We start from the raw sequence: 27,954 nt of genomic DNA on the forward strand, positions 1-27,954 counted from the left end.
TTGTGTAGTAAATAAGAAGGCTATGAGAGCTTCTGAGAGCAGCAACCAAAGGACAGATGCATCCATAATGGTGTTACATTGCCACTCTGCTTGATCTGAGTCACAACTGCTACAACACATCCGATCTTTTCTTTTCATGGTTCTTTGTTCTATTATTTAGAATCTCACGTTCTCTTTTATTTTGAGTGACTTGATGTAGATTGGAGAGAGGTTATGGTGTCTCCAATTTCTCATAATCATTTTGTCTTTGCGCAAAGGCTGTGGCCTGTCCACAGTTGACTTCTAACTCCGTAGAGATAAATTTCAAGCAATTCAATGAATTTAGGAGCTAAGATTTTGTTTTTTGGTGATCATTCATGCCTAGTCAAAATTGAGATTCAGATTCAGCATAGAACTATTATTTCATACTGTTGTTGAGGAGCCAAATATTAAGTGGTCATGAAGCTAGCCTCTTGGAGATTTCTTGGAATAACTGAGATATACAATTGCATCAACTAGGAATGACAGCATTTTCAGTGTGGTTGACCATTTCCATTATGCCTATGATGTCTATTTTCTTCAGTTTGAGTTATATACGCTGTCAATGTGATTACTTTTTTACAGTATTAGGTCATATTTGTATGTTGTGGGAGGTAGCCTGTCGTATTTTAAGATCACAGATCTACATTTTATGGAGACTTACCTATAGATATCCTTTCAGCGACCTGTAGTGTAAAAATTATTCACACTGATGGTGTATCTTAACATAAACTCATTTTCTTTTAGCTCTAACCTCACCTGCTATTTTTTCTTCATATATGTGTTTGTGTAACCAACCCCCATATATAAGTACTATTTTGATCATTTTCGTTGACTGTTATACTCTGCTCCTCTAAGGTTGCATTTCCATGGCAAATCAACAGCAAAACCATGCAACGATGTGCTGGAAAAGGGAAAATAACACGGATGTAATGGTTAGTTTTACTGATCAGATGGACTTGGGTGTTATTGTTTTACCTCTGCATCTTGATGGGTTTGCAGCCGTGGAAGTGTTGAAGAACTCAATGTCTGAGATCAATTGCTTATTATGAGTCTCAAATCTTATCAAAACAATCTATAGATTTGATTTTCAGCTTGTGGATTTGCAGTGGACAAAATCTTAGACATTCTTACTAGTATTAATGGTCAAGTCTTGGACTGAAAATTATGTTTTACTGTACGCCTTTTTGCATCTTGTGTCTATTGGTGTTTCGTCTACCTTTTTCGTTCTTCTTTTCCAGCAGCTCTAAAGTTAGATGGACTATGCCACAGTCGACAATAGATACTTTTGAGTTGTTGGAACAATGTGAGCAGCTATGCTAGGCAGAAGAAAAGGCGGAACTTGTTACCAGCTTGTATATGGTGGATAAGCTCGAAAGTAGAGGAATGCTTGGCGTTTTGAAGAGAAGCAGCTCCATCCAGAAGATGAAGCTGAACTGTATACTGCTTTTTCATTTTTGTTGTAAAGAAAGATGTGGAAAATGATTATGATTCCATACTAAACATTAGAGGTTTCTTGTAAAATGAACAAGAGATGTTTAGTTGCTGTTTTTCTGTTTTATTTTTGAAATATGTACAGAAGCCTCAGCACACCCTTGTGCTGGTTGATATAATACAAATGTTACCATTAACAAAAGAACAAATATAAAGGTACTCAGGATCATGAAACTTTATCATTTGTTGAGAATTGGAATGAGCTCATTTTACAAAAAAAACAACCTGGTGCTAGTTATAGCGTGAGGCGGAGTCAGGATTAGGAGTTCAGAGATTGTAAATTTCCTTATACAAGTATGCTCCTTCCTTATCATTGAGCCGTTAATCAATTTTATTGGGGGTTTACAAGTTATTTTACATATATATTTATTTCATTTTCAGTACAAATATAGAATCTACGAAAAAATTAGCCATTAACCCCCACCTAGCTCCGCCTCGGGCTATAGCAACTTATGTTCTCTATAGCCTCTCTATCTATATAAAGAGTCTTTTAGTGAAGAAAATGAGAATCAGTTCAGCCCAGAATGAAGAATGAGGCCAACTGAGAGAACACAAAAATGGATTTCATGGAGGATGGTTGCCATCTCTGATTGGCCTATGATTTCTCTGTCCGAACAAACAAACAACCCTCCTTATGAAAATTCCAAAAAAAAGAAAAAAAAATTATTACTTCTTTCGTTCCATTTTTACTTGGTTTTGCAAAATGTCCACAAATTGCTGTAGAAAAGATGGAAAGAGGCAGTGATGACATTGCTGTGTGATGATTCTGGGCTGAAATTTGGGGCATGGAGAAAACCCGACTCGTATCTTGGCGGGGCAAAACCCGAATCATGCAAAACCGGTTCATTTGTTTTTGCAGCCATGGCGTTGTCGTCTTCTTCTCCTCTTTGCCCCCATTTTACACAGATCTGAGCCTCATTTTCGAATTCTGACGGAAACCCAGTTCATTTTAGCTCAAAAGACTGAGGCAATCGGAGAAAATGGGGATTTTTTTTTCATCTCCGGTATGTCAATGATTTCTTCTTTGCTCTTAGTTAACACTCCTTTAAGCTATGTAATTTCCTAGATTTTAAGGGTGGGTATAAAATTGCATGTTTTGGGGATATAAGTTCTTTAGAAACTGAAATTATACGAAAATATTAACTTCTGTCTCGCGATAAAGTTGTTTGTTATGAATGCATAAACTAAAGACCAACACAAAATAGGGGCAAATGTGTGAATGATCCAGTAATGGAAGCTCAGCCCTGTATGAAGAATGAGGCCAACAGGAGAAAAAAGGGAAGTTCTTTGGAGGGTGGTTGCCCTCTCTGATTGGCCTGTGATTTCTCTTCTAACCAAATTAACAACCCTCTATAAAGTGGAAAAAAGAAACGATGTTTGTTGTCATTGCCTTCAATGGTGGCAATGTGATGCTGATGAAAGTTGTACTATTCAATTTTCTGATTATTCTGAGCTACATTTAGTTGCATGGTCATAAGTTCTTTAAGGGTGGCAGGACAAAAGTGCAAATGACCCTCTGAGCTAAGGTCGGCTTATGCTTTAAAGCTACTAAAAAGCAGTCCAATCCTAACAGGCTCTTGTTAAAATTTTCTTGTTAAGGTTGTTCAAACGGGCTCTTCTGGAAAAGTTCCCATTTTTAGGCAGTGATGATATTTGCTAATTTGGGCTGATGTTTATTGTTTGGGGCATGGAGACAATCTGACCCGTATCTTGGCATGGCAAATCCGGATGGCTTGTGATAGAGTCTTCTCTTTCACATGCAACTGGTTCTTTTGCAGCCATGGCGGTTGTTGCCTTCTCTTTGCCCCAATTTTTTGCAGATCTGAGCCTCAATTTCCAACTAGTCCAACTGGATGTCCCAGGACTCGAAGAGTTCTGAACCTAAATGATGAAAAAACCCTATGTATACACACACACACACAAAAACCACATCGTGAGAAAATGTCAAAAATGGTCCCTTATCGGGGCAATGATGATCTTTCAATCTATCCTCTTTAGCTAGAAATTGAGCATTGAGAGTACCTGGCCGGTATCTTGGCGGGGCAATGACCTGGATGCCTGTGATTTTGTTGCATGCAACTTGGGAATATTTGCAGCCATGGCGTGACCGGACTCCGACTTTCTTTGCCCGAGTATAAGATGGATCTGAGCCTCAATTGTCACTTATGGGTGTATTTGCTATGGAGGAAAATGTTTTAGTGTTCACTACAATAAAAGAGACATTTTGTGTCAATAGAATTTTCTCTTACTGACAATATTTATTGCTGCAAAAACATTTAGCTGCAAATTAAGTTAATGCCATTGCATCTAAAGTCGCTAAAGTCTTAAGTGACATTTATATAGAGTGATGTTTATAAATACTCATATATGTTATTGCCGCTAAATATATTCTAGTAGCGATTATATCATTGCCACAAAATCCTTTGTTTGTTGTAGTAGAATCAGCCCTAAAGTGGCTACCTTGTGTACAACACCATACTTAAATGTGATCCCATTATGGTCTGGAAAGTGGCTACCTTGTGTCATTTCTACATGTAATAAGACTTTCGACATGAGGCCCATAATGAGGCTGTGATGATTTTCATTCTTTACTCATCAGATGGTTGAGCTTCACTATATCTTGGCTTGGCATCTTTTGGGGGGTCTTGTGAGATATTGGAGCTATTTGGGTTTCTGCCTCTCACAAAGACTCCTTAAGCTTGCAGCCATGGTGGGGTTTAGCTTATGTTTGAGAAAAGCCGAATCTGAGCCTCCCAAATCTGTTTGTGTGAAAGAATGAGGCTCTTTATGCTACCCAACTTATGCTGCATAACTTAATTCCTATGGAACTTATGCTGCATAACTTAATTCCTATGGAACTTATGCTGAGCGAGACAAAAGGTTCTCCAAACTTATACAGAAACAAGAGCTCCTGATTTTGGGGAAGTCCATGCAAAAACTTGTTACTTTAATGCATTGAGAAAATCTGACCTGTATCTTGGCAGGGCAACCCGGTATGACGTCATCTGTAAACTGGCGTTTGCAGCCATGGCATTGGCCCTTTCTCTTTGCATGTTCATATACAACAAAATATGAGCACTAAAGTCGATGGTAAATTTCTCAGTTGGTCACTCAACTCAATGCGGGTTCTCAGGAACCTGAATACCCTATAGGGTTCAGTCTGAGCAACATAGAATACATTCAATGAGGCAATGAAGATGTTCATTCTTTAAGAACCATATAGTTGAACTTTGTTGTAACTTGGTGTGGCAGCTCTAAGGGTCTGTGAGGTGAGAGAACCATATTGGTTTTCATCTCACTAGGCTATTATGCTTGCAGCCATGGCATAGTTTAGCTTTTTCTGAGAAAAAATAAAATCTGAGCCTCCCAAGTATCTGTTTTGTTTAGAGAATGAGGCTTTTTATTGAACTCGGGAATGGTAGAGATTTTCTAAGGGCGGTTAACTCTTTCTCCTAAGTTCAATTTTGCCAATGAATTATCCTACGCTTTTGTTATAAATATAAAGTTTAACAGCCCTTTCAATTAGCAGAATGCTCTTCATGATATTGATGATATGATTGCCATGATTATGGTAATAATAAAGGAAAATATATGTTTTGCCCCTTTAACTTGTGGAAAACCCCGAACTAAACTTTTTGAATAAGGCTGTGATGATATTCTCCAAGAAGTTCGAAAATCAGATTTTTGAACTGATTTATATCTTGTCTAGACAACGGCAGGGGAATTTGTGAGGATGCTTTTTGCACCCATGGTGGATTGGCTCTTTTTTCTGATTGATTTTCACTCAAATCTGAGCCTCTTTTCTGTTTAAAGTATAGTTCTACAATATTTAGTCTTTCTCTTTCATTCTTGGTACGATCAGATCATATCCCTTTGAGAAAGAAACTTTTTATGCATCCATCTATACAATTTCCCCAAATTGTTAGGTACATACTGATATGAGACAAGGCCAAAGGGAATGGAAGTGAATATTGAGGATCCGTATATTAATGTTGCTGTATTTTACTTTTTTTATCAAGATTTGTTGCTGCATTTTTCCACATATTCAAACTTTGATGTCTTGTTTTAATCTTGAACGCTCCAAGTTTCCGAGGCAGTGAAGATTATTCATAATGAAAATGAAAGTGAAGAAAATTAGAGTTGATTCGTAGCCTGGCTTGCGAGTTCAATCGGAAGGTCTTATAAGGCAACTGTTGCTTGCAGCCAGGGCACTGTTCAAACTCTGCTCTTCCTTTTCTTTGATTAAATAGGCGAAAATCTGAGTCTCATTCTTAACTTTGTCCATTTGCTTTTTTTGTTTTTTTTGTTTTACTAGTCTTTCTGGAAAGAGATTTAGATTACCATCACTGTGGAACCACTTAAATCAATAGCTATCTCCTAACTCCAAAAGCCAAAAGGAAAAATAAATGATTCTGCATTGAGTACATGCATTTGTCATCTTGATTTGGTTGACGAAAATTGGATCCTCGCCCACATGAAACGGTAATCATTTTTACCTTCAATTTGCTTTTCTGTTGGTGGAATATTGTCAAACTTGACATGAACAATATCCACATGTGCTTTTTTTTTGAGGTCATTTTTTTTGGTTGTAATTGCAGCATCCACTGAATCAGTGGCGTAGCCGGAAATTTCATGAAGGATGTTCATAAATGTGGACATGGACTGTAGTAATAACCGATACGATAAGCTAAACACATGCTCACATTTCCACTACCTAATTTTGGAACTGTTGGGAGATTATTGATCAAAAGCACCATAATGGCCAAGTTAATGGTGTATTCTCATTCCTGATTAGAGGTACCAGATGGGCAAATTAATTGGTAAGTAACCACTTTTAACACTTGTTATTAAATATATTAGTCAATGTCTTAAAAGGTATTAATGTCCCTGAAACACTTCTAATACCTTTTGAGAAAGTTTGATAATCAATAGCTATTTAATTTGAGAAAGAATATTTTTATTTATTATTTTTATTATTATTATTATCACATAAAGAACCTATAATCAATTGGAAAATAAATAATTTGACACGTTAGATATATCTTTTAATTTATTTAATTATAATTATAATATATTGTTACATGTCTTAAATCTTGTTATTCTTTAAGTTATTGTATCATTAATAATTTGTTCTTAAAAATATTCCATATCTTATTAAAATTTGGTTCAACAATTAGATTCAACGATCTCATAGAGTAAGATAATAATTTATTAAGTTTTTTAAATATTAACCGTTCATTACGCCATACTAGTTGAAAAAGAACCCCACCAAATCCTAATTGAAGAATAGGTCAAAGCAATAGAGATAGAGAGAAGAGGAAGCTCCAACTATGACCAAAAAGAATAGGTCAGTACCCCCTCGTTGTTTCATGATGTATCATATTGTATTATATTCTATCGTATTATATTGTTTTGATGAATATAATTGTTGGATAGATGTATGCTACTATAAAAAATAATTAAATTTGCAGGGGAAAGCTGATGGATGTTGATAATCATCAGGTTACTACATGGGCCTAACCATTGTTTAAGAACAGAACAAGTTCACTTCCCTGAAGAAATAATTGTGGACATCCTCAAAAGATTACCCGTGCGGTCTCTTCTTCGATTTAAATGTGTTTCAAATTTTTGGAAGACGTTAATCTTTAAGCCTTACTTTAAGATGAAGCATCAAAGTCATGTCATGAATGACTTAGTCTATGGCGTGTCGGTGAGGAAAACAAGTTTAATTTATACTCTTCTCCTTTATCTTTGGTTCAACCAGCTGTTGAGGATATAGAAAAATTTGATTCTCCTTCAAATCGCAAACCATCAACTTGTATGTTGCATTGTTCTTGCGATGGGTTGGTTCTTCTCTCAATTGCTGACCGCCTTTTGGTGTGGAACCCCTCTACAAGAGAATCAATTGAACTTCCACGTTTAGAATACACAAGAGAGCATTGTTCTTATGGATTGGGATATGATTCAACTAGTGATGACTACAAAATCCTTAAGTTTCACTTTGATGGCAGTGAAATTCTAGCACTCAAAAGTGGTTCATGGAGAAATAACATTAAATGTTGAGGTGGCTTTGAACCTTCGTTGAATCTTCCTGTCGATTCTCTTGCATTTCTACATGGAGCATTTCATTGGGTTTGTTACGTACAAAAAAAAATTTGTGTGTTACATTTAGTATTTCAGATGAGGTGTTCGGAAAGATGCAGTTGCTAGAGCCAATGTTGGAAAAAGTCTATGATTTTACCAATTATGGAGTTTCAATATTGGGAGGAAAGCTTTGCTTTTATTGTGCTCATTGTGCTTACAGTAATCCGAGAGAGTCTACTTTCATGTTGTGGCTAATGAAGGACTATAGTGTCAAGGAATCTTGGATACTATCGTATACAATACAAGATAATTATTTGTTTTTTCTCAAACCGATACAAGAAGATAAGGATTTGTTGGATTTGTTTTTTCTCAGACCGATACATATGTTTGCTGATGGTGAAGTGCTACTCAACTATCGATGTATAGACTATGTAGGGTCTAACTTACCATTTAGGACATCCAAAGGACCATTTGGATTGTGGCCTGAAAATAATACCTTGATACAAGGAATTATTTATACAGAAAGCTTGATCTCTCCAAAATCATTTATTTAGCGTATGCTTATGTATATGATCGAGACACTTTATACTTTTTTTGGTTTTTGAATATCATGTAACAAACTTTTAATTTTGATAAGTTTATCTATTGCACACTAATTTTTGTTATGTAAAACTGTTAGCTCTCTTATTTCGTGTTATTACATGATCGACTCTTTCAATTACACTAATTTTAAATGGGTTGATATCAATGAAGACTCATTTTTTCATCAGATAAACGAAGATTATGTAAACACTTACTCGAGATCTCACTTCATGATAATTGGAATGCATTTACTTCACTGCATTGCAATGGTATCCTTGTTATCAATTTCATAAGTGAATAACACCTCATGACATTACATGCGAGATGACTCGGGAAAACCATCAAAATTCCCTCAAATTCTTATCGTCTTACAAAAAGAGTATATCAAATGAACAAATTATAGTTCATAAATCATAAATAAGATATTGGAATATCTTAAGATATCACCACTTATAAATCATGCATATCCTTATTCTTTTTATAAATAAAAATATTCGGGATTGTTGTAAGTTATTACAAAGATTTAGTGATTTAATAAATCAATAATAGTAGATAGACATACGCATCCTACCTGACGTCTTATGTGGCAATTCATGTCCTATATCTATTTATTCAACTTTATACAAATTTAAGTATTAAAATCAACTTAAGAGACGCGTTTATATATCATGTGAAAAAGTGTTTGGATCCTTTACAACCATAAGACCACTAGGCTTTTCATTTGAAAGGTGACTCCTATGATTTCCATGTCAACGATTGATGACTTGCTATTACCGGTTACCATCTGTCCTGTTTTCTTAAACAAGAATCTTACATAATACTCACATTTCTGCATTTCTCTCTCTCTCTTTGTTTCTCCATAGGTTTAAGGTATGTCCTTTTTCTCATTTTTTTTATATTCATATTATTTTAAGACAGTTCTGTTTTGCTTTACATGGTTTTTTTTCTTGATTTTTTAAAGTAAGTAGTTAAAATTTGAGCTCAATTTTATGCTCAAGTCACTGAGTATGGACTATTTATAGGGTTTAGAATTGGTTAATTTGTGTAAGTTTTTGCTGGCTATTTCACTAAGTGACTGGTCCTGTTTATATAGTGATAAAGATTCAATTCTGTTAATGCAAGATCTGCTGTTTGGTTTCTTGATTTTATGGGGTTGTTAAGTTTATGAGAGATTTTAATTGTGGGGTTGTCTGTTAATTAGTGATAAAGATTCAATTTTTAATGCAGTATCTGCTGTTTCTTTTCTTTATTTTATGGGGTAGTTAAGGTTTCTGTCTTTTATGCTATTTTTGGAGAGATTTTACTTGTGGGCAGTCTGTATAGTGATAAAGATTCAATTTTTAATGCAGAATCTGCTGTTTCTTTTCTTGATTGTATATGGGGTTGTTAATGTTTCTGTCTTTTTTGCTATTTTTTGACAATTGTGATAAAGATTTAATTTTTAATGCAGAATCTTCTGTTTGCTTTCTTGATTTTATGGGGTTGTTAAAGTTTCAGTCTTTTTTGCTTTTTTTTCTTCTTCTTTTCTGAGAGATATTACTTGTGGTAGTTTGTTAAATAGTGATGAAGATTCAATTTTGTATATGCTGAATTTGCTGTTTGTTTTCTTGATTCTATGGGGTTGTCGAAATTTATGTCTTTTTGCTATTTTCTGAGAGATATTGCTTGTGCTTGTTCCACTTTTGAGCTTGGAATTGTATATGGTTGTCACAGATACATCATTGACTTTGAGGTTTGGTTAAAATGGATCCGAGGCTTAATGGACATCCGAGTTCTTTGAATAATTTTCGATTTGGGAACCAACCATTACCTTTTTCTTCAGAGCAGAGGATGATTAATGGACCAAGATTTGGACTTATTTATTCAGATCAGAATCTACTCAATGGTCCTAGACTTGAAAATAACTTTGTCCAACACGATTTTGGTGCTGTTGGATTTATAAGTGGTGACCATTTACATACTAATGTAGAATCAAGAACTGACCTTGGCGTTGAGAACGACTTCAACGAAGATATTGATTTCTCAGATGCAGTGTTGAGCTATATAAATCGGATGCTAATGGAAGAAGACATGGAGGACAAGACAGATATGCTTCAGGAGTCCTTGGAACTTCAAGCTAAAGAGAAGTCACTTTACGAGGCCCTCGGTAAGAAGTATCCACCATCACCGGAGCAAAACCTGTTTACTGATCGGAACAGTGAGAGTCCTGATGACTACTTTGCAGGAAGTATATACAATTCCACAAGTAATACTGGGGACAGTAGTGGTTACCTAATCGATCCAAGGGGGGTTAACATTTCCACTGACTGCAATTCTTCTTACTTCGAAGGCCTTTCATTTCATAATACTTCTTCAGTATGCTCATCAAATAGTGGGAGTAATGTTGTCGATGGATTCTTAGACTCTCCTGTTAGTTCTTTTCATATTCCTGATATATATGATGAGAGTCAATCTATTTTAAACTTCCAGAAAGGAGTTGAAGAAGCAAGTAAGTTCCTCCCGACTAGTAATAAGTTGTTGAACAGTGTAGATATAAATGGCTTGCCATCTTGGGAGCCCCAAAGGCAAACTGGTTATGCAGCTGCTCAGGTGGAGGAAAAGGATGAGGGAGAGACTTCACCAACTGAGGCGAGAGGGAAGAAAAATCCTCTGAGGGGTGATAATAATATAGAAGGAGAAAGGAGTAGTAAACAGGCTGCAGTTTTTACTGAATCAACTCTGCGATCGGAGGAGTTTGATATCGTCTTGCTGAATAGCATGGGGAAGGGAGGAGAAGCACTAGAAGCTTATCAACAAAACCTGAGGAATGCTAAAAGCAAAATTACAGTGCAGATATCAAAAGGATCAAAAGGAGGAAAGGGCCGGGGGAAGAAACAGGGTGGAAAGAAGGAAGTCATAGATTTGAGAACTCTCATGATAAATTGCGCACAGGCTGTTGCTGCTGACGATTCCAGGATTGCGTATGAACTTTTGAAACAAATCAGACAACATTCATCCCCATTTGGAGATGGAAACCAGAGATTGGCTCATTGCTTTGCAGATGGTCTCGAGGCACGTTTGGCTGGTACTGGTAGCCAGATATATAAAGCTCTTGTCAATAAACGAACATCTGCAGCTGATCTTTTGAAGGCCTACCATTTGTATCTCGCATCTTGCCCATTCAGAAAGATCTCAAGTTTTGCTTCAAACAAGACAATCATGATAAAGGCAGAGAATGCAACAAGGGTTCATGTTATTGACTTTGGCATCCTGTATGGTTTCCAATGGCCTACATTCATCCAACGTATTGCAGAAAGAGAAGGGGGGCCACCGAGGCTTCGTATTACTGGCATAGAGTTTCCCCAACCAGGTTTCAGGCCAGCGGAACGGATTGAGGAAACAGGTCGCCGTTTGGCTGATTATGCTCGATCCTTTAATGTTCCATTTGAATACCATGCAATTGCAAAGAAATGGGAGAGCATTACAGTTGAGGATCTAAAACTCGACAAAGATGAATTTCTTGCTGTCAACTGCTTGTATCGTTTTAAGAACCTGCATGATGAGACTATTGCAGTTGAAAGTTCAAGAACTGTCGTTCTCAACCTCGTAAGGAAGATCAATCCAGATATTTTCGTCCATGGTATTGTCAATGGGGCCTATAGTGCCCCATTTTTTGTCACACGGTTTCGTGAGGCCTTATTCCACTTTTCTGCAATTTTTGATATGCTTGAAACTATTGTTCCCCGTGAGATTCCAGAAAGACAATTAATTGAGAGAGAGATATTTGGGAGGGAAGCCCTGAATGTCATAGCTTGTGAGGGGTGGGAAAGAGTTGAACGACCAGAGACATACAAGCAGTGGCAAGCTCGTATTATGGGGGCAAGGTTTACGCAGATACCTTTTGACCGGGAGGAATTCGTGAATAAGGCAATACAGAAAGTGAGGTTAGGATATCATAGAGACTTTGTAATCGATGAAGATAGCCAGTGGTTGTTGCTAGGGTGGAAAGGAAGAACAATTTACGCCTTATCCTGTTGGAAACCTGTGTAAGAAACTTGAAACACATTCTTACTTTCGAATCCCAAGTCCATCCACATATTTGAAGATCAAATGCAGCAATACAGTTTGTAAGGCTCTTGATGTATTTGTATCATTTTTTTCTCATACTCTAAAATTTGACACAATTTGCCAATGTATGTCACAGGTAACTGGCTTCTCAGTGTCTTGATACAGTAATAAAGACTGTAACAACAAGATCATTTGGTTGCTAAACTCGTCGAGTTTCCTAATATGGACGGGGCTATAATGCTGCAGCGTACACTTCAATAACCATCTGATAATCAGACAAGACGAGGCTTCGGTGCATGTTCTTGGTGATGATCATCAGCATACACAACATAGGAGTTGAGTTGATTGAATCGATATTCCATAGAAGAATGACCGAGGCCATAAAATCATTCGTTGAAGAGCTAGCTGACAAGCCATTACTGCACAGTGTGCATCAGATATGTACTCTGGAATTTTGTGAACTTGCAGTATATGTTAGTTTGTTCAATATACTTGGAGCCCTATTTGAAGTTAAGTTATATACGCTGACAGTGTAAATATTTTTTTTTTACTATATGTGTAATTTAACTGCAAGTAATAGTACATTGATTTAAACTAAACATTTTTTCAAATGAGAGAAAATCTTTCAAGATTTTCCATGTGACTTGTTAACAAATTGCATTAAAAATATTTGTGGGGACTTTTAAGTCCAATTGATAACAAAACTTTGAAAATTGTGATGTCGTTTATCTGTGGGACAGAGAGCAGAACTTATTGACTAGCTGTATTTACATCTTATTGTCGGGGGTTCGATTTCCTATCTTGTGATTTGTTTCTTCTCTATTTATGTATAATATTAATACTAAAAGAACGGTGGAGGTTGTGTTGAAGATGTACTGAGGTACATGACAGATGCAAAGCTAGAATTTAAAGTTACGAGTTTTGAATATATATATATTATTTTTTATTTTAAAAAATAAAATATAAATACATAATTTAAACAAAAATTAATAGATTCGTCCAAATCCATACCTTATAATGTAGTGTTGCCCCATTGTACTAATATACAAGTAAAACCAAATCTAAGCACCTATAGATTCAGGGCGATTCAGTAATTTTTGTTCATATCACAAATGTATATGTGTATTAAATATTTGTCTATAAATGTAGTTATAAATTAATATAAAAATTTATATAAACTTTAAATTCAGAATCTGCCGTCGATAATGTTCATTTTTTCCTGAAGTAAGACTTACTAATAAAGAATTGATTTCAAAAGAGAGAATCAAGTTTTGAAATGTCTCATATTTAGGGACCACAATGCATGGTATTCTCTTTGATGGGACTTATTATTTTATTTAAATTAGAGTCAAAACCAGCAAAAAAAAAAAAAGAATCATAGTATATAATATGTTTTTTTTAGTGTATATAATATATGTTGATATAAGCACAAATAACGGCCGAAACGCCATTGATAAAGACATAGTGCTTCCCAATAATTTCTCATATAAAAAATAAATGTTTTCTTTGACCAATGAGATATTAAAGAACTTAATATAACACATCAACAAATTAAAGATGTACTTAATATAGCTGACTGAGTCTAATATTTTATTTATTAGAATATTTAATATTCATAGTTATAGTAAAAGAGTAATACTTTAATCGTTTAAGGAATATACTAATTTATTTTTGTGGCTATTCAAAACACGTCTAATTTTCTACTTTGTTTATACGATTATTCAAAGTCCTACCATTAATAAAATTTAAGAAATAATTAAAAAAGATCAACCATATATAAGTAAATTTAACGGAAAGAACATCAATGATCTTGGCAACAATTATATAAGTTTTGATACTATCATGAAATTCAAAAATAAAAAACATCCATAAACACCAATATAAATACATATTATTTTCGTTAATTTATAAGATATGTTTATTCTTAAAATTCAAGATAGGTGAAATTTAATAAATATTTTGTTTATCTACTTTTCTTACAAGTTTCTTAAGAAATTATAAATATAAATAATAATTTAAATAATTTATTCCTCTAATTTTCTACTTTGTTTATACGATTATTCAAAGTCCTACCATTAATAAAATTTAAGAAATAATTAAAAAAGATCAATCATATTTTCAATTTTCATGCTACTTAAATCTCTTCAAAATATCCTAAGGCGGTATGCCTTATTGTTATGCATATATGCATTCATAATTTGTGATTGTTCAGAATCTAGACGTTATGAATTTTAAGTTGTTTGAATGGATTCCGAAATGTAAGGTGGTAGTATTTGGGTTGTTGGTAAAAGATCATATGCTAGCTAAAACAAAAGTTTTAAATGTTTGTAAAGCTCATAATGCTGACTTTATTAGGTGACTTTTATTTTACAACCATTAAAAAAAGAATTGTAGATGTATATCAAAACAATTGTCTTAAGCTATCTACATATTTTATTAAGTTCATATATTTTAAAAAAAAACAAAGACTTTGGGTTAGTTTGGTACTAAGAAAAATGTTTTTTTTTTTATGGAAAATAAGTAATAAAAAATAAAATCAAAGAAATATTTATACATAATAGGAATATCTAAAGAAGGGGTCAAACCACATGGATCTATTATACACGGCTCGAACTCATGACCTCCTGATCACAACTTTACTAGTAACGTCAAGTCTCCCGGAGAACCATTTGCATATGAATTATAAAATCATGGCCTTGATCCACCAGATAAGTTTGATTGCCATCAATGATGCATAAAATGAAAATCATAAAGTTGAAACATTATTTGGTGAAGCATGCAAATGCAAGCAAGTAATAATAAGATAGTAGTTTGCATTTGGCACAAGTGCAAACAGTGCTTATTGAGTTATTTGCCTTCCAAACATCAGAAAAATCAAGAGAGGCACATAACATAACCCTCTACTGTATCATTGAACTATGGGCAAGTCATCTCTGAGTATGCCATGGTGTCGATGAGGTTAGCTGCTACGCAGGGGGGAACGGGGAGGGATCTGCAATCGTACAACCAAACTCAGATGCTTATCTACCTTCAGTTTATAGCCTCCCCTTTGAACAAATGTTGGCAGAAAAGAGTGATGAAAATTTTGGACATAGTCCTAGTGAGATGTATATCAGAAACGAGTAGCGATTTGTGCAAATAGAGTCTTGAAGTCCTTAGTTGGAGTGCCAGTTCCCTCAGGTTTTGAGGCCAGATCAAATGCCTTAAATTTTGCTTCCTCATACTGCAGTGCCTGTTCAACATCAAAATGCCTCAAAGAGTTTAGTCATAGAAGATGAGCAAACAAGCAGCAAAGCTCTAGAGAATGAGGTTTGATGAAAGCATGAAGCGTTGAAGCAGACCAAAGTAAAAGCAAAGGACCTATATAGAATCAAAAAAGATCTGAGGCCGTTAATATACCTGAATGCAAACTTCTGCAACATCAGCCCTAGCAACAGTTTTAGTTTCTGTCTCGAGAAGTTCATCGTCCTTACCAACAAGTAGTTCCCTTATACCACCTTCTTTATCTTGTAGCCCTCCAGCCCTGAAAAAAAAAAGAAGAAGCATAAAAATAGTGATCAAACAGCAAATCTTAAATGAAATTTGGGATGATTGTAAAATAGAGGTCACATCACAGGAATAATTGACAAGCGAGTGGAATAATAATAAAAATGAGGGCATAAATCTTGGATGAATTTAGTATTGTCCAAGAAGAACTACAGTTTTCTGTATTCACCAGTTGAAATCAAAATTGAGTATAAAAGTACACTTTGTCTAACAGTTTGAGCTTTTAAACGAGTTGGACACACTCTTCAACATGGTAAGAGAGTAGGCAAAGATTCTAAGTTCAAGTCTCACCTTTATCCATTTTCAAAAATAATCTCCAAGTGCTTGTATAATGAAAAAGAACTGGGCTCGCATGCGAGGAGCTTTATTGAAAAACCAAAATATAATTACATAAAGGCATAATACAGAGATAGACACCTTAACTTGACAACTAAACACTCCAACGTTGAGAATGCACATCCTCGTCCCTACTATGTCTCATGGACACCTGATGCTGACGTGGGACATAAGTTATGGAGGTGTCTAGATGATCATTTTGTAAGTTGGAGGTGTTCAACTCACACAGTGGTGACAAGTTGAGGTATCTTTTCGCGCTTCTCCTATCAAATTTCTAGTTAGAGAGAGAGCTAACTGCTGCCAAAACTAACCGTTTTTCATTCTTCATCCTTCCTTTTAGTAGTGTTCTTGACTAAAATCATAAATGGTGATCTTTTCTAAAAGATGTAATGAAAGGAACTCCGGGGTCAAAGGGTGTTCTTTGGAATTGTGTGATCTCCATAGAGATGAAGGATGACAACATTAAGCTACAAACAAATTATACAATAATCCATCTCTTCTGCCTTCCATAAATATTTTTATCAGCATACCAAGAAATATTAGTGGGTTCCTTCAGTAGGTTAGATACTCTGCTCTTCCTAGTAAATGCTCAGGAATTTGGTTTTGTATGCATAACGTAGTCAAGTTTTTTTTTTTCTCACTTTATCTTTGAAGCATATTGAACTATATTTGCACACAAGTGTATTTTGAGGGACAAATTTTAGCCCTAAGAAAAGAGAAACTGTCATTTGCCCCGAAGCCTGTCCATTTTGGCCTAACAACTCTCACAGATTTATTCCTTCAGTTATGCTGTTCGATTAAGCCACCATGAGACAAAAGAATGCATACCATGTTAACTTGCGCTCACACATCTCTCCCCTGCCCCCTTCGAAAATCTGTCAGCCTAGAAGCCTAGCAATCCTTCTCTTTGACCTGCCCTCCATTTACCCAATTTCCGTCATGGGAGTCATATGGCCCTCCTTTAGAACACAACATCCTTGCTGAGGTATGCCCCACATCGTATTGCGAACGTTTGGCTCTGAGACCATATGTATAACAGTCCAAGCCCATCGCACGTATTGTCTGCTTTGACCCAACAGATCTCAAAAATTTGTCCCTTGGGCTACACCAGCAACGAGCCCAAAAGCGTCGACCGTGTGAACTTGTGCTCTTATAGCGCTTTACTCTTCTCTGCCTTTCTGATGTGGGATTTGCCTATGGTATCATATACACCTTTTTCAGAAGCTTGGCAGCTTAGATGCTTGTCAGTCATTCTCTTTGACCCGTCCTCATCAGCACACACACACACCCTCTCCCGTCACGGCCATCATAAAGCCATCCTCTTTCCTTATCACAGTACTATATATTCCTGACCCAGCATTATTTTGGCTCAACAGAATTATTTTTCAACTACTAATTCATTTCCCAAATTTGCTTCATATTTCTTTCAAATATGCAAATCCTTTTGCCGATTAAAAGAAACACATTTGCAAGCCTTAGAGAATATACCTACAAACTGGTTAAAAGTAAAAGCTTCTAAAAAACTTACTATACTAGTAGGATAGTGTGACTCACATTTTTTGGTTTATTTCACACCTATTATGGCATAAATATCTATTAAGAGAACCTTTGGTTATTATAAATGAACATTCAATGCTTTTGCCATATTTATACGGCCACAAAGGAATATTGATACAGATATGAGCATTGAACAAACCTTATAATTGTATATGGAATTCCAGAGTCAGCCAAATATTGTTCTGCCTTTCTCTTCCAAATCTGTAACCTTCATAAAAGTTAGTCTGCCAGAATTTATGAATGACAATAATTCCCAAAAGAGAAAGAAAGTCGAAACGTAACAGTGAGAAACTAATCAAGCATCATCCAAATAAAAAGTTTGTCAGTAGTCAGCAATGTAATATTATTAAATCCCTTGAAGTTACATTCTTTTCCAAACACGCATAACTGGAAAATAATTATCCTCTCCTAAGATGCAAGCATAGGACCAAGGTAACATCTATATAAGTTATGACATCTAATATGTTAATGCAATGGCAGCATCATTGAGGAATGCACTTATTATAAAAATATACTCCCTCCGTTTCAGTTTGCTTGTCTTACTTTTCTTTTAATCCGTATTCTTTTACTGTTTAGTCCGTTTCAAAATGAATGTCTCTTTTCCTTTTTAACAAATCACTAATTTCAACTTTTCACATGACATGTTTAAGATGACATGTTTAAGAGTACAAGATTGAAAGACATTTTTGTACACTCTACATATCTTTATTTTAAGACCACAAGATTCGAAAGTCTTCTTTACTTTCTTAAACTTTGTACTAAATCAAAAACAGTCAAACAAATTGAAATGTGGGGGAGTGGGAGTATATTACATCTAATATGACTTCAAATAGCTTCTGATACTCGACTATGAGAAACAAAAACTTGTAGAAAGATGGAACAGGTAACAGTATGCATGCAGCCACAATATTTTTGCAGCTGTGGAAATGTTCAGGCACTGTGGCCATCAAAATGGCAGTAGAAATAAAGCAAAGAGAGTACTTTTGCGGGAAAAAGATCAAGGAAAAGAATCAAGTTACAAACCAATATATTCCCGTTCCCCAAACTGTTCAAGGGGTGGTTAGGATTTGTCCCTCCCATTGACCCAACTAGCACGATCTGCTTCACACCAGCAGCTTTAGCTGTAAAATGCATAGTGTATATCTTAGATAAGCAGATAGAAGTGCATTCTAAGTACCAGAACTGCCCAAGATTATTCCATACCAGCATCTATTTGGTTCTTTTGGCCGATCCAATCTACCTAAAAATACAAAGTCAGTAAATTTTGTGTCAGACAACAACAACTAAGAACCCGAGGACGGATATGAGTACCCAAAGCATGATGTACCTGTTCAGGATTTTCCCCATCCTCAAAATAGAATTCAGGTCTTCCACCTTTTGTTGGATCAAACCCAGGTTTCATTTTTGGAACAGCACTTGTAAGAATAACAAGAGCATCAATACCTTGTATAGCAGGAACAAGACTCTCGGTATTCCTAATATCACCAATATAAACATCATCTGCACCACCAATTTTTTGTTTGCTTTCCTCTGTTCTAACCAATCCTCTAGCTGTATAATTCTCTGACCTCTCCTTCAACTTCTTATAGACAATTGATCCTACAATTTGAACAATGTATCAATAAAAGTTCAGCAGAATTGTTGATCATGTTAGGAACAATAATATCTCAACTTACATCATACTATAAAGCTCACAGCCACTTGACATGATCGATTCTAGCATTAGTCACTTACCAAGAAGCCCAAGAACAGAAAAGAAAATTCCGACAAAAGTTGTATCTCCAATTAAGTCATTGTGTGAAAGTTCTTAAACATTTTCAAGTTCAGTCATGTGTTTATTTAACAAACAACCAATTGAAATATGATGATAAATAACCAACAGACCAACAAAATTTGGTTTTACCGTTTTAGAGCGCACAAGCTATGAGAATCTGACCACCTGAGCTCATATCTCTTCTTGTAGAGTATTCTTTTTGAAAGGGGGAAAAAAATAAAAGCCTTATCTTCTAGAACCAGTGGCGGATCCAGGATTTCCATTAAGGGGTTCAGAAAAAAAAAAGCAGTGCCTAAGATTCTTCGTTGCGTGGACTCTTCACTTTTGATGCCGCACCCGTCTCAAATTCTTCAAAAATACACTACTTTTGGCGAATCCGACACGCACCCGTTGGCATTTTTGAAGAGTCCGAGCAACATAGCTAAGATTTGATCTTGGAACCTTACGGTTAGTTTTGAACCCCTCAACCACTAAGCCAACCTCTAATCTTACATTTAGGAGGTTCAAAATCAATATATAGACATAAAAATTCTTTAAAATACCTTAAATATACAACATAATTTTTTGCCGAGGGGTTCGGGTGAAACCCCTCGGCAACCTCTAGGTCTGCCCCTGTCTAGAAAGATGTGTTCACTGATCTGCATCCAAAGATGTGTTCTAATGGTCAATAAAGTGGATTGAGAACCATGAGGACTCAAGTTCAAATCCGCTTGCCAAAACACTACTGATTTCTTCTCATCTGTTCCAGCCTTGCTGGATAGAGTTACTAGGTACCTGTACTAGCAGAAGGTAACAGGTATCCCATTCCTTCCAGGTACTGCATGGAATTAGTCAAGGTACGATCAAGCTAGCCCGAGCACCACGATAAATGTATCAGTTAATCTCCTCTCCACAATTTTTTCCCAATGCCTTAGCTAGGTCTCATTATTATCACACTCATACAAATTCCAATGCCTCAATCCCACATTACTTCCCCAAAATCCAAAATTATAAATAGAATCCCCAAGAATTAGCACCCTAAAAACTACATAAACAATTTTTGGAAAAAAAAATATAATCTTTATACTTAATTCACACCCCATAGCCACAAAATATCAGTAGTTACAGAAGTACTCCACATTAAAAAGGGCAGCCTGGTGCATAAAGCATTCCGGGTTAGCCTGGACACCCCAAGATGTCCAAGGACAGTCTACCCTAATACACGAATTAGTGGCTGCTTCCGTGACTCGAATCCGTAACCTATAGATACAATACAACTTTACCATTGCTCTAAACCCCTTCTTACTTCCAAAAGGAAAAAACACTCAACCTAACACAATTTCATTAAAGATTATCAAAATCAAGAACCCCCCAAAAGCATAAAAAAGGTAACTTTACCAGTTCTTCCACCAGCACCAGTAACAAGAACAGTGCTTGTGTTCAAATCAGCCATTGCCAACACTGAGAACCTGCAAAATTTCTTGTTTTTCTGTGGAAATGAAACAAATGATGAGGTAGTTTTTACAAGTGAAGAAGACAATTCTGGAAGTCTACTTAATTTATGGCATTGGTAAGGAGATACACGTGTCATGGCAGCCATTTTTATAGCAAAGATTGTTTTTTTTAGTGAATCAAATGTTGTGTGTGAACTTATTACAGTATTAAGTTAGTTGGGATTTTTGTAAACTTTCTTATCCATTTGTCAGATTTTCATGTCACCTTATCAACTTCTCATAGGGGTTTTATGGTCTACTTGTTGGGCCTATAAAGTAAACCTGATGGGGTTGGAGTCCCACCCTATCATTGGGCCTAAAGACCTTCTACGTTCGTCGGCAAACAACACTTCTCCTCTCGCTCACAGAAAGAAAAAGGTAATAGTTATACACCTCTTTCTTACCATATTCACTATAGGGAGTCAATATTCATTAGAAGTCAGTATTTCCATGTATGATTATAATTAGTGGTTACATATTGTTTAGTTACGATTCATAGCTATGATATTGGAGTTATATCTATTCGTTCTATCCAACGATATTTATTTGTTTAATTTTGTTGGATACATTACATTTGGTAGTTGCATTAATATATATAACTTTACAGGATAAACTGTATATATTTGTTCAACCTAATTGTATCAGCACATATAGTTTCATTAGATATATTGAATTATATTAGCATAAACGATACATTTAAAATCATCACCTCGAAATGTCACACATACAACTAATATATATTTGTATTTTTGAGTGTATACAACATGTCCAAAACTAACCATTTCTAAAAAATTATCACCTAAATTTAAGGAATAAGAGAAGGTAGTCCATGAATGAACATAATTGCATTATTTTTTCTTGAAATGAGTGTTTTTTCCTCTTTTAAAAAAATGAATGTATACCTAATAAGGCATAAGTCTTTAGAAATCGAAGTCATATAAGGCATAATTTCTGAAATTTGTAAAAAAATGAAAAAATAAATAAGAAAAAGACATAAATTGTGTAGTATTTTAGGAGAATAAGGATAGCTAGTCACAGACGATTTTCTCACCTACATAATATACATATCCAAGACTTCCTAGCTAGAGGCTACACGGTTTCAAACCACGGGACATGGAAAAAAGAGTAGCTTTCTAGGTTTTGTCATTGTAGGGTCAGAAATTGTAGGAGTGTTCATAAATTGAATTTATGCGTTTTAGACATCTATTATCTATCCTTTTTAGAGAGAAAAAAAATACATGAATCAACATAAAATTGGATAAATTATTCTTGAAATGAGTTGATTTTTAATTTTTGTCTCTTTGACAATTAAACGTATACCTAAGCGGGTGTAACTCTTTAGCAACCGAGTCGTGTGGGTCATAATTTAAGGATAGTTATATTCCGTGAAAATGTAAGAGTACTTTTATGAGCAATTTTCACACATAGCAAACATACAAATCATATTTGTTTGTAATAGCTATAGTTTGCATAATTGCGTTCCATAACAAATTTTATGTTTGCTATGGAGTTTTTGATTTGTATAATTCGCTAGATACATCTAATTTTTTACAAATTGTTCAGTTTTGTATAAATTCATTTATACATTGTAATTTGTATAATAAGATCTGTATTTGTATAATTATAAGTGTGTAGGACGAAAATATATGTATTTGTATTTGTATATACATTTTTCTCTCGCTTTATACAAACACAAACGCATTTTATACATTTGTATACCGAATGGGTAATTGTATACCGAAAGTGACAAATTGTATACCAAACCATATGGCAAAACATGGGATGTTTGCGGCAAATTACAAATAAAATAAACTATGACTATAACATTTAATTTGAATTAATAATTTACTATTTCATACAATTTTCCCTACTTTTATCCACATTTTTTTATTGAATAAGTGAAGACAACATACAATAAATTTAATAAATACTTGAAAATCAAAGAGACAAATTAAACATCAATCCATTTAAGGGACAGTTCATTCAAAATCAAGAAAATAAAATAATAGTAAAGCAAAGTCATGATAAAATACAACGATTTAAATATCATCGAAATCCAAATTTCAATCCCATCAAAATAGAAATTTTATTTAATAATCTATCCTCCATATAAAAATTTAAAATATAAAAAGAAAAATGAGACAAAAGAAATAAACGCAATCCCACCCAAAACATGATCCTTCACCCTGCCACCCCCATCTACCCAAAGCCAAAAAAATAATAATATATCAAATGGAACTTTATTGTAAGTATAAACATAATATGATAAATCTTATAGTATATTGATTATTGATGATATATAGTAGCAAAAATTATGGTATATTAATGATAGTTTTGGGTTAATGCATCACATATAGAGTTAATATAAACGTATGGTATGCTAATAACTTAAAAGTTGTATTAACATCAATTTATACATATGGAACCAAATGCCTAAAGTGAGATTGAAATGATTCGAGTTTCTAAAGAAAATAAACAAATGCCTTAGTAATGAAGTGCGAGAATTTGGTGGTGGTATGTTTGAGAAGAGGAAAGGGTATAGGTCGAGGAGTAATTAAAAAGAAGTTATTACGCACGGCGACATGATATATCTGCCGCTCATCAAGAATATGTTTCTAAATAAGAAAATATAAAGATCGAGGATTATGATATTCTGGCCTAGTTGCAATCCATCGACATAGGCTTCAAACTAGGTTTTGTTAAATCAAACATATAGTTGTTATTAATAATATCAGTTTGGCTTCACATGGAAATGGCAGGCCATTAAATGACATCATTCTGTACCCCATCAAACCTATAATTACACAACATGTCAATTAGTCACAATCTTGAAAATAACAAAAAATTCCAAGCCACACTATTGTGCTGATGCCAGATTGATTATACATCTTAATCATAATCTGTTATATTTGTAAATAACGTATTAGTATCAATATCCATCCCACGTGAATCATGTTTGATGCGTTACGCCATCTTGTTGATAACATTTTAAAATAACAACTAAGTTATCTTGTTGATAACATATTATATCGTATCCAGACAAACGACGTTATAGGGATCTTTCAATTTAGTAAGATCTTTAATCTAATCTTTTTGAGTTACTTGGATAATAATACAATTTTTGTAAACACCTTATAAAATATGTGGGCTATGGTTGGTTTATAGCCCCCACTAACATCATACTGAAAGAGATGCAAAGCTTTATCCTTTGGAATAATTAATAATTGAACTTTATTATATAATCATAGAAAGGTAGACTGATAAATATAGAATTTATTTACAAGATTTGTGAATGGAAAGGAAATACTATAACTAGTTATTAATTGATAATAATGACAACAAAACATCAACATCATTTAAATCAAATTTGACAGGACATTTGGATCTTCCCATAATCATTCTTGATTTTTTTTTTCTTCTGCCAACAGCATGATGATGATATAGTACTACTACTGATTCTAAGCTGTGACAGATGTCTCAACAGCTACACCAGAGTAGTTAACTTCAGCCAGCCTGTCAACTTCCCAAAGTTGTGGTATTGCTTCTCTTATGTTGTGGATGCTTTCTAATGCATAATCTGCACCTGCAACTCTTTGGGAATTTCCAACCTGAAATGTAACAGCAACAACACATGAGCATTAGAGGTAATAGTGCACAAGATTAGACAGGACATGGCTACATGACCATAGATAGAAAAGTATGAAGGTCGAGTATTAGAGTTGACAGTTAGTTGGTAGTAGAGTGATCCCGCACTGTGTGTGGGAGAGAGGTGGGGTTAGCCTCATCCCCTCCCCTAACCTCTTGCTATTGTATTTTCCTTGCTACAGATTTTTTTTCTTTAAAGCGAAGGGTCTATAAGAAACAGTCTCTCTAGGGGTATGTTGTTGTTGTAATAGTGCATGAGATTACTCTAATAAGTACTGTTCCCTTTGTTTCGCAAGTGTAGGACTATATGTAGTTTAAGAAAGATAAACTTCTGTCTTGAACATGCTCTTGGGGTTAAAAAGTGTCTCGTTAATGGTAAAATACGAAGTTTGAAGTTACGAATTTCTCAAATATTTATAGAAATGGATCGTTATTTGTGGAGGAGAGGGAAGAGTGTCATATAAAATGAAACAAAGGGAGTACAACTACTTACCAATACTGTATCAAGACCTACACACTTGCCAGCTTGAATGTTACGGACACTATCTTCAAAGAAAAGCTGTAACATAGAAATTTTTCCAAATGAGTACGTTAAGATAGCAGTGATTCTTGAAGTAGTATATTCAAGAATGAAACAGTTAAAGTTCTTACTGTTCTGTGAGGGTTAATGTTGGCAATCTTTAAAGCCCGTTCAATGGCAACTTCAGAAGGTTTGCAGACAATTGGTGTCTTTGGCAACACTGATCCAGCCTTAGGTTGAGAAAAGTGTCCAATAATGTCAAAAATCTCAGAGCCGTTAGTAGCAGTGGCATTGGAGGATGTGGCTGATCCAACAAACTCAATGTCGTCTTCGTCATCTGATGGAGTGCTCTTGTGAACTGGATTCAGTGTCTCAAAGCATAATATCCCTTCGAAACAATCTTCCAATCCAAGTTTACTCAGAGCTTTCAGAGCATGGACCTTATCAGCATTAGTGAAGATCTGTTACACCGAAAAAAAAAGAACATTTAGAAAATGCTACACAACCAGCCATTTTCAATGGCTATAAAATGCATATGAATTGTGATAATGGACTTACAACTTTGCGAATGGGAATGCTTAGCAAAAGATTTCTCAGAACAGGGTCGGGCCTCAAATTTTCATAAGGTAATCTACCATGGATAAAACTGCAGAAAACAAATTGGCAATTTAAGTTCAATAACCCAATACAATACAATGAGAGTATAAGACTAATGGAGTGCTACAAATATTCACCTATGGTACTCATCATAGTCAAAATCGTAGCCAATTGCCTGCCAAAAATAAACAAGTTGTCTCATTAAGTTAAAAGTTGTCAAAATAAAACTTCGTTTGGATGATCAAAATTTGATTCTAAAAGGGCAAAATTTGAAAGAAAAAAAAAAAATCAGAAAGAACTTTACCCTGAGGCCTGCCATTGTGGTTCCATAATTCTTGTACAGTAAATTACCCAACTCCTCAATTTTGCTTTGTTCTATGCCAAGCTTTTCAACCATATAATCTGCAGAAGCACATTAATTCCTAAATTAGACACAAGATTACCATTTTAAAAGGGTGATTTCGTCTTACAACTTTGTTGAAAAATCATGTATACCTTCAATATTCTGGCGAACACTAGTCGCGAGACCAGCACTAAGGGGATAAAGAGTGTCATCTAGATCTGTAAATTTCAAAATGCTTTATCATCAAACTTGCATAAAGATAAATGAACGATGAAATGAATGAACAAATGGGATTTAACTACTAAATTTTTCAGAAAAGATATCATACCAAAAAGAAGACAGTCATATTTTGGCCTCTGAACATGTCCATATTCCATCTTGGCCTAAAAAAACTTGAGTAAAGAAGTGAAATACGTAAGAACAGTTGACAAAGATAATCTAAATCCACAAAAACCAATTGGAAAATTCAATCTAAGTCTCAATCTATACTTCTTCATGATGGCTTCTCAATTATTGAGTTTCACAAAACAACACCTTGAATCAGCAGATATATGATTATTACAAGAAAAGAAAAGGGCTAATATTCTATATGTCCCTACTAGTTTTATGTTCATATAAAAACAAAAGCCACAAGTCCATAACCTACTACTCATTTTTAACATCAAGCCAAAAGGAAGTGGACCCTTGACCCTCAGAATTCACAAAATAAAAAAATAAAAAAACTTCTCAAAATAGAAAAACTACAAGCTTCTTCAAAGTACAAATCATTAGAACAAATATTATTAATGAACTTAATAAACTAACAACATCATTCTAATCATCCAAGAAATTAACATCAAACACCAGCAAATCATTAAACAGAAAAAAGCAGGAAACTTTCCCCTTAGATTTCTCATCATTCTTTATAAAACTGTTACATTCATGAATCAGCACAGTTCATCACAGAATAAATTATAACATTACAAATACTGTAATCAAAATTCCAAGAAAACATCATTCTTCATTCTTCATTCTTCAACACATATAAATATCATTTCAACCAAAACTAGTTCAGTGTGTCAAATAATTAACTTTGACCCTCCAAAATACACATCAAAATAAACATACTTTGGTACATCAACCCTCCATACACACATCAAAATAAACATACTTTGGTTCCAACAACATCCAAATGCAATCTTTCTCACCCATCAATCATCATTATGCACATATCATATAATATACTAACAGAGAAAATAAAAATTCCAAGAAGTTAAAACAAAAAAAATTAACTTCGACCCTTCAACATACACATCAAAATAAACATACTTTAGTTCCAGAAACATCAAAATACCATCTTTCCCACCCATCATTACACAAATATATAACATAATAACAGAGATAAATAGATAAACCAAGAAGGAAAAACAAAAAAAAATAACTTCAACCCATCAACACACACATCAAAAGTGACAAACTTTGGTATCAAAAACATCAAAATATCATCTTCCCCACCCATCATTACGCAAATATATACAATATAATAACAGAGAAAACAAATAAACCAATAAGGAAAAAATAAAAAAAATAACTTCGACCCATCAACATACACATCAAAATGAACAATCTTTAGTATCAAAAACATCAAAATAAACCCATAACAAATTCCAGATTCTGCAATATTTCTCACCAAACAGTACGCAAAAACAAAAATTAGAGAAAATGGAGAAAAACCCAGATAGAAAAACGTACCAAGAATCAAAATGGGGATGATTTGAGAGAAGAAAACGAAGATTCACAAAGAATTTTTCTCCGTAGTGAAAGTGTAGTAGTGTTTTTCTAAGAAGAAAAGGAAGAAGGGGGAGGAAAATTAGAAGGCATTCGTTGGGTTTATATAGGCAAAGAGTTACGTCTTTTCCTAATTTTAAAAGAATTAAAAGTAAACTGATTATTATTAAAA

At 34.6% G+C, this 27,954-nt stretch overlaps 3 protein-coding genes and 1 long non-coding RNA gene across 7 annotated transcripts; 2 read left to right on the plus strand and 2 right to left on the minus strand.

Moving 5' to 3' along the window:
* The first annotated feature begins 1,989 nt into the window (after positions 1–1,989).
* LOC125840477 (uncharacterized) lies at positions 1,990–6,859 on the plus strand. Of its 2 annotated transcripts, none has more exons than XR_007443732.1 (3): positions 1,990–2,516; positions 6,111–6,332; positions 6,803–6,859. It is a non-coding gene; the product is annotated as an uncharacterized LOC125840477 (long non-coding RNA). The 2 variants fall into 2 exon arrangements; XR_007443733.1 differs by lacking the exon at positions 1,990–2,516 and adding an exon at positions 4,358–4,781.
* A 2,157-nt stretch (positions 6,860–9,016) lies between these two features.
* LOC125840383 (scarecrow-like protein 9) lies at positions 9,017–12,643 on the plus strand. Of its 3 annotated transcripts, none has more exons than XM_049519352.1 (2): positions 9,017–9,048; positions 9,892–12,283. In XM_049519352.1, exon 2 carries the CDS (start codon positions 9,922–9,924, stop codon positions 12,205–12,207), a length of 2,286 nt encoding a protein of 761 aa, XP_049375309.1. In that variant the 5' UTR covers positions 9,017–9,048; positions 9,892–9,921; the 3' UTR covers positions 12,208–12,283. The 3 variants fall into 3 exon arrangements, with proteins under 3 accessions (XP_049375309.1, XP_049375311.1, XP_049375310.1); XM_049519354.1 differs by lacking the exon at positions 9,017–9,048 and adding an exon at positions 9,219–9,330; XM_049519353.1 differs by lacking the exon at positions 9,017–9,048 and adding an exon at positions 12,362–12,643 and having other exon boundaries at positions 9,818–12,203.
* A 2,413-nt stretch (positions 12,644–15,056) lies between these two features.
* On the minus strand, positions 15,057–21,101 carry LOC125840422 (uncharacterized protein At5g02240-like). Its single transcript, XM_049519402.1, has 7 exons — positions 20,816–21,101; positions 18,992–19,263; positions 18,868–18,904; positions 18,688–18,785; positions 17,804–17,865; positions 15,625–15,748; positions 15,057–15,457 (listed from the first exon to the last, which is right to left on the minus strand). The coding sequence occupies exons 1-7, from the start codon at positions 21,015–21,017 to the stop codon at positions 15,338–15,340; spliced, it is 915 nt and encodes a 304-aa protein (XP_049375359.1). The 5' UTR covers positions 21,018–21,101; the 3' UTR covers positions 15,057–15,337.
* Positions 21,102–24,347: 3,246 nt separating this feature from the next.
* Positions 24,348–27,873, minus strand: LOC125840424 (uncharacterized). The gene is made up of 9 exons (XM_049519405.1): positions 27,747–27,873; positions 26,344–26,407; positions 26,168–26,233; positions 25,977–26,074; positions 25,810–25,847; positions 25,634–25,721; positions 25,207–25,536; positions 25,049–25,114; positions 24,348–24,518 (listed from the first exon to the last, which is right to left on the minus strand). Exons 2-9 carry the CDS (start codon positions 26,390–26,392, stop codon positions 24,369–24,371), a joined length of 885 nt encoding a protein of 294 aa, XP_049375362.1. The 5' UTR covers positions 26,393–26,407; positions 27,747–27,873; the 3' UTR covers positions 24,348–24,368.
* Between the last annotated feature and the right edge of the window lie 81 nt (positions 27,874–27,954).

Source organism: Solanum verrucosum, unplaced genomic scaffold (genome assembly GCF_900185275.1).
Source record: "Solanum verrucosum unplaced genomic scaffold, falcon-dt-bn FXZP01000137.1, whole genome shotgun sequence".
NCBI classification, from domain to species: Eukaryota; Viridiplantae; Streptophyta; class Magnoliopsida; order Solanales; family Solanaceae; genus Solanum; species Solanum verrucosum.

Excerpts from the sequence above, each read along its gene's own strand:
- LOC125840383 (XM_049519352.1), top strand. The coding sequence starts at position 9,922 with ATGGATCCGAGGCTTAATGGACATCCGAGTTCTTTGAATAATTTTCGA.
- LOC125840422 (XM_049519402.1), bottom strand. The coding sequence starts at position 21,017 with ATGGCTGCCATGACACGTGTATCTCCTTACCAATGCCATAAATTAAGT. Across the intron at positions 18,905-18,991 it reads ATGGGGAAAATCCTGAACAG|GTAGATTGGATCGGCCAAAA; the intron begins GTACATCATGCT and ends TTGTATTTTTAG. Across the intron at positions 15,458-15,624 it reads TTGCAGAAGTTTGCATTCAG|GCACTGCAGTATGAGGAAGC; the intron begins GTATATTAACGG and ends GATGTTGAACAG.
- LOC125840424 (XM_049519405.1), bottom strand. The coding sequence starts at position 26,392 with ATGGAATATGGACATGTTCAGAGGCCAAAATATGACTGTCTTCTTTTT. Across the intron at positions 25,722-25,809 it reads GACTATGATGAGTACCATAG|TTTTATCCATGGTAGATTAC; the intron begins GTGAATATTTGT and ends TGTTTTCTGCAG. Across the intron at positions 25,115-25,206 it reads ACATTAACCCTCACAGAACA|CTTTTCTTTGAAGATAGTGT; the intron begins GTAAGAACTTTA and ends TCTATGTTACAG.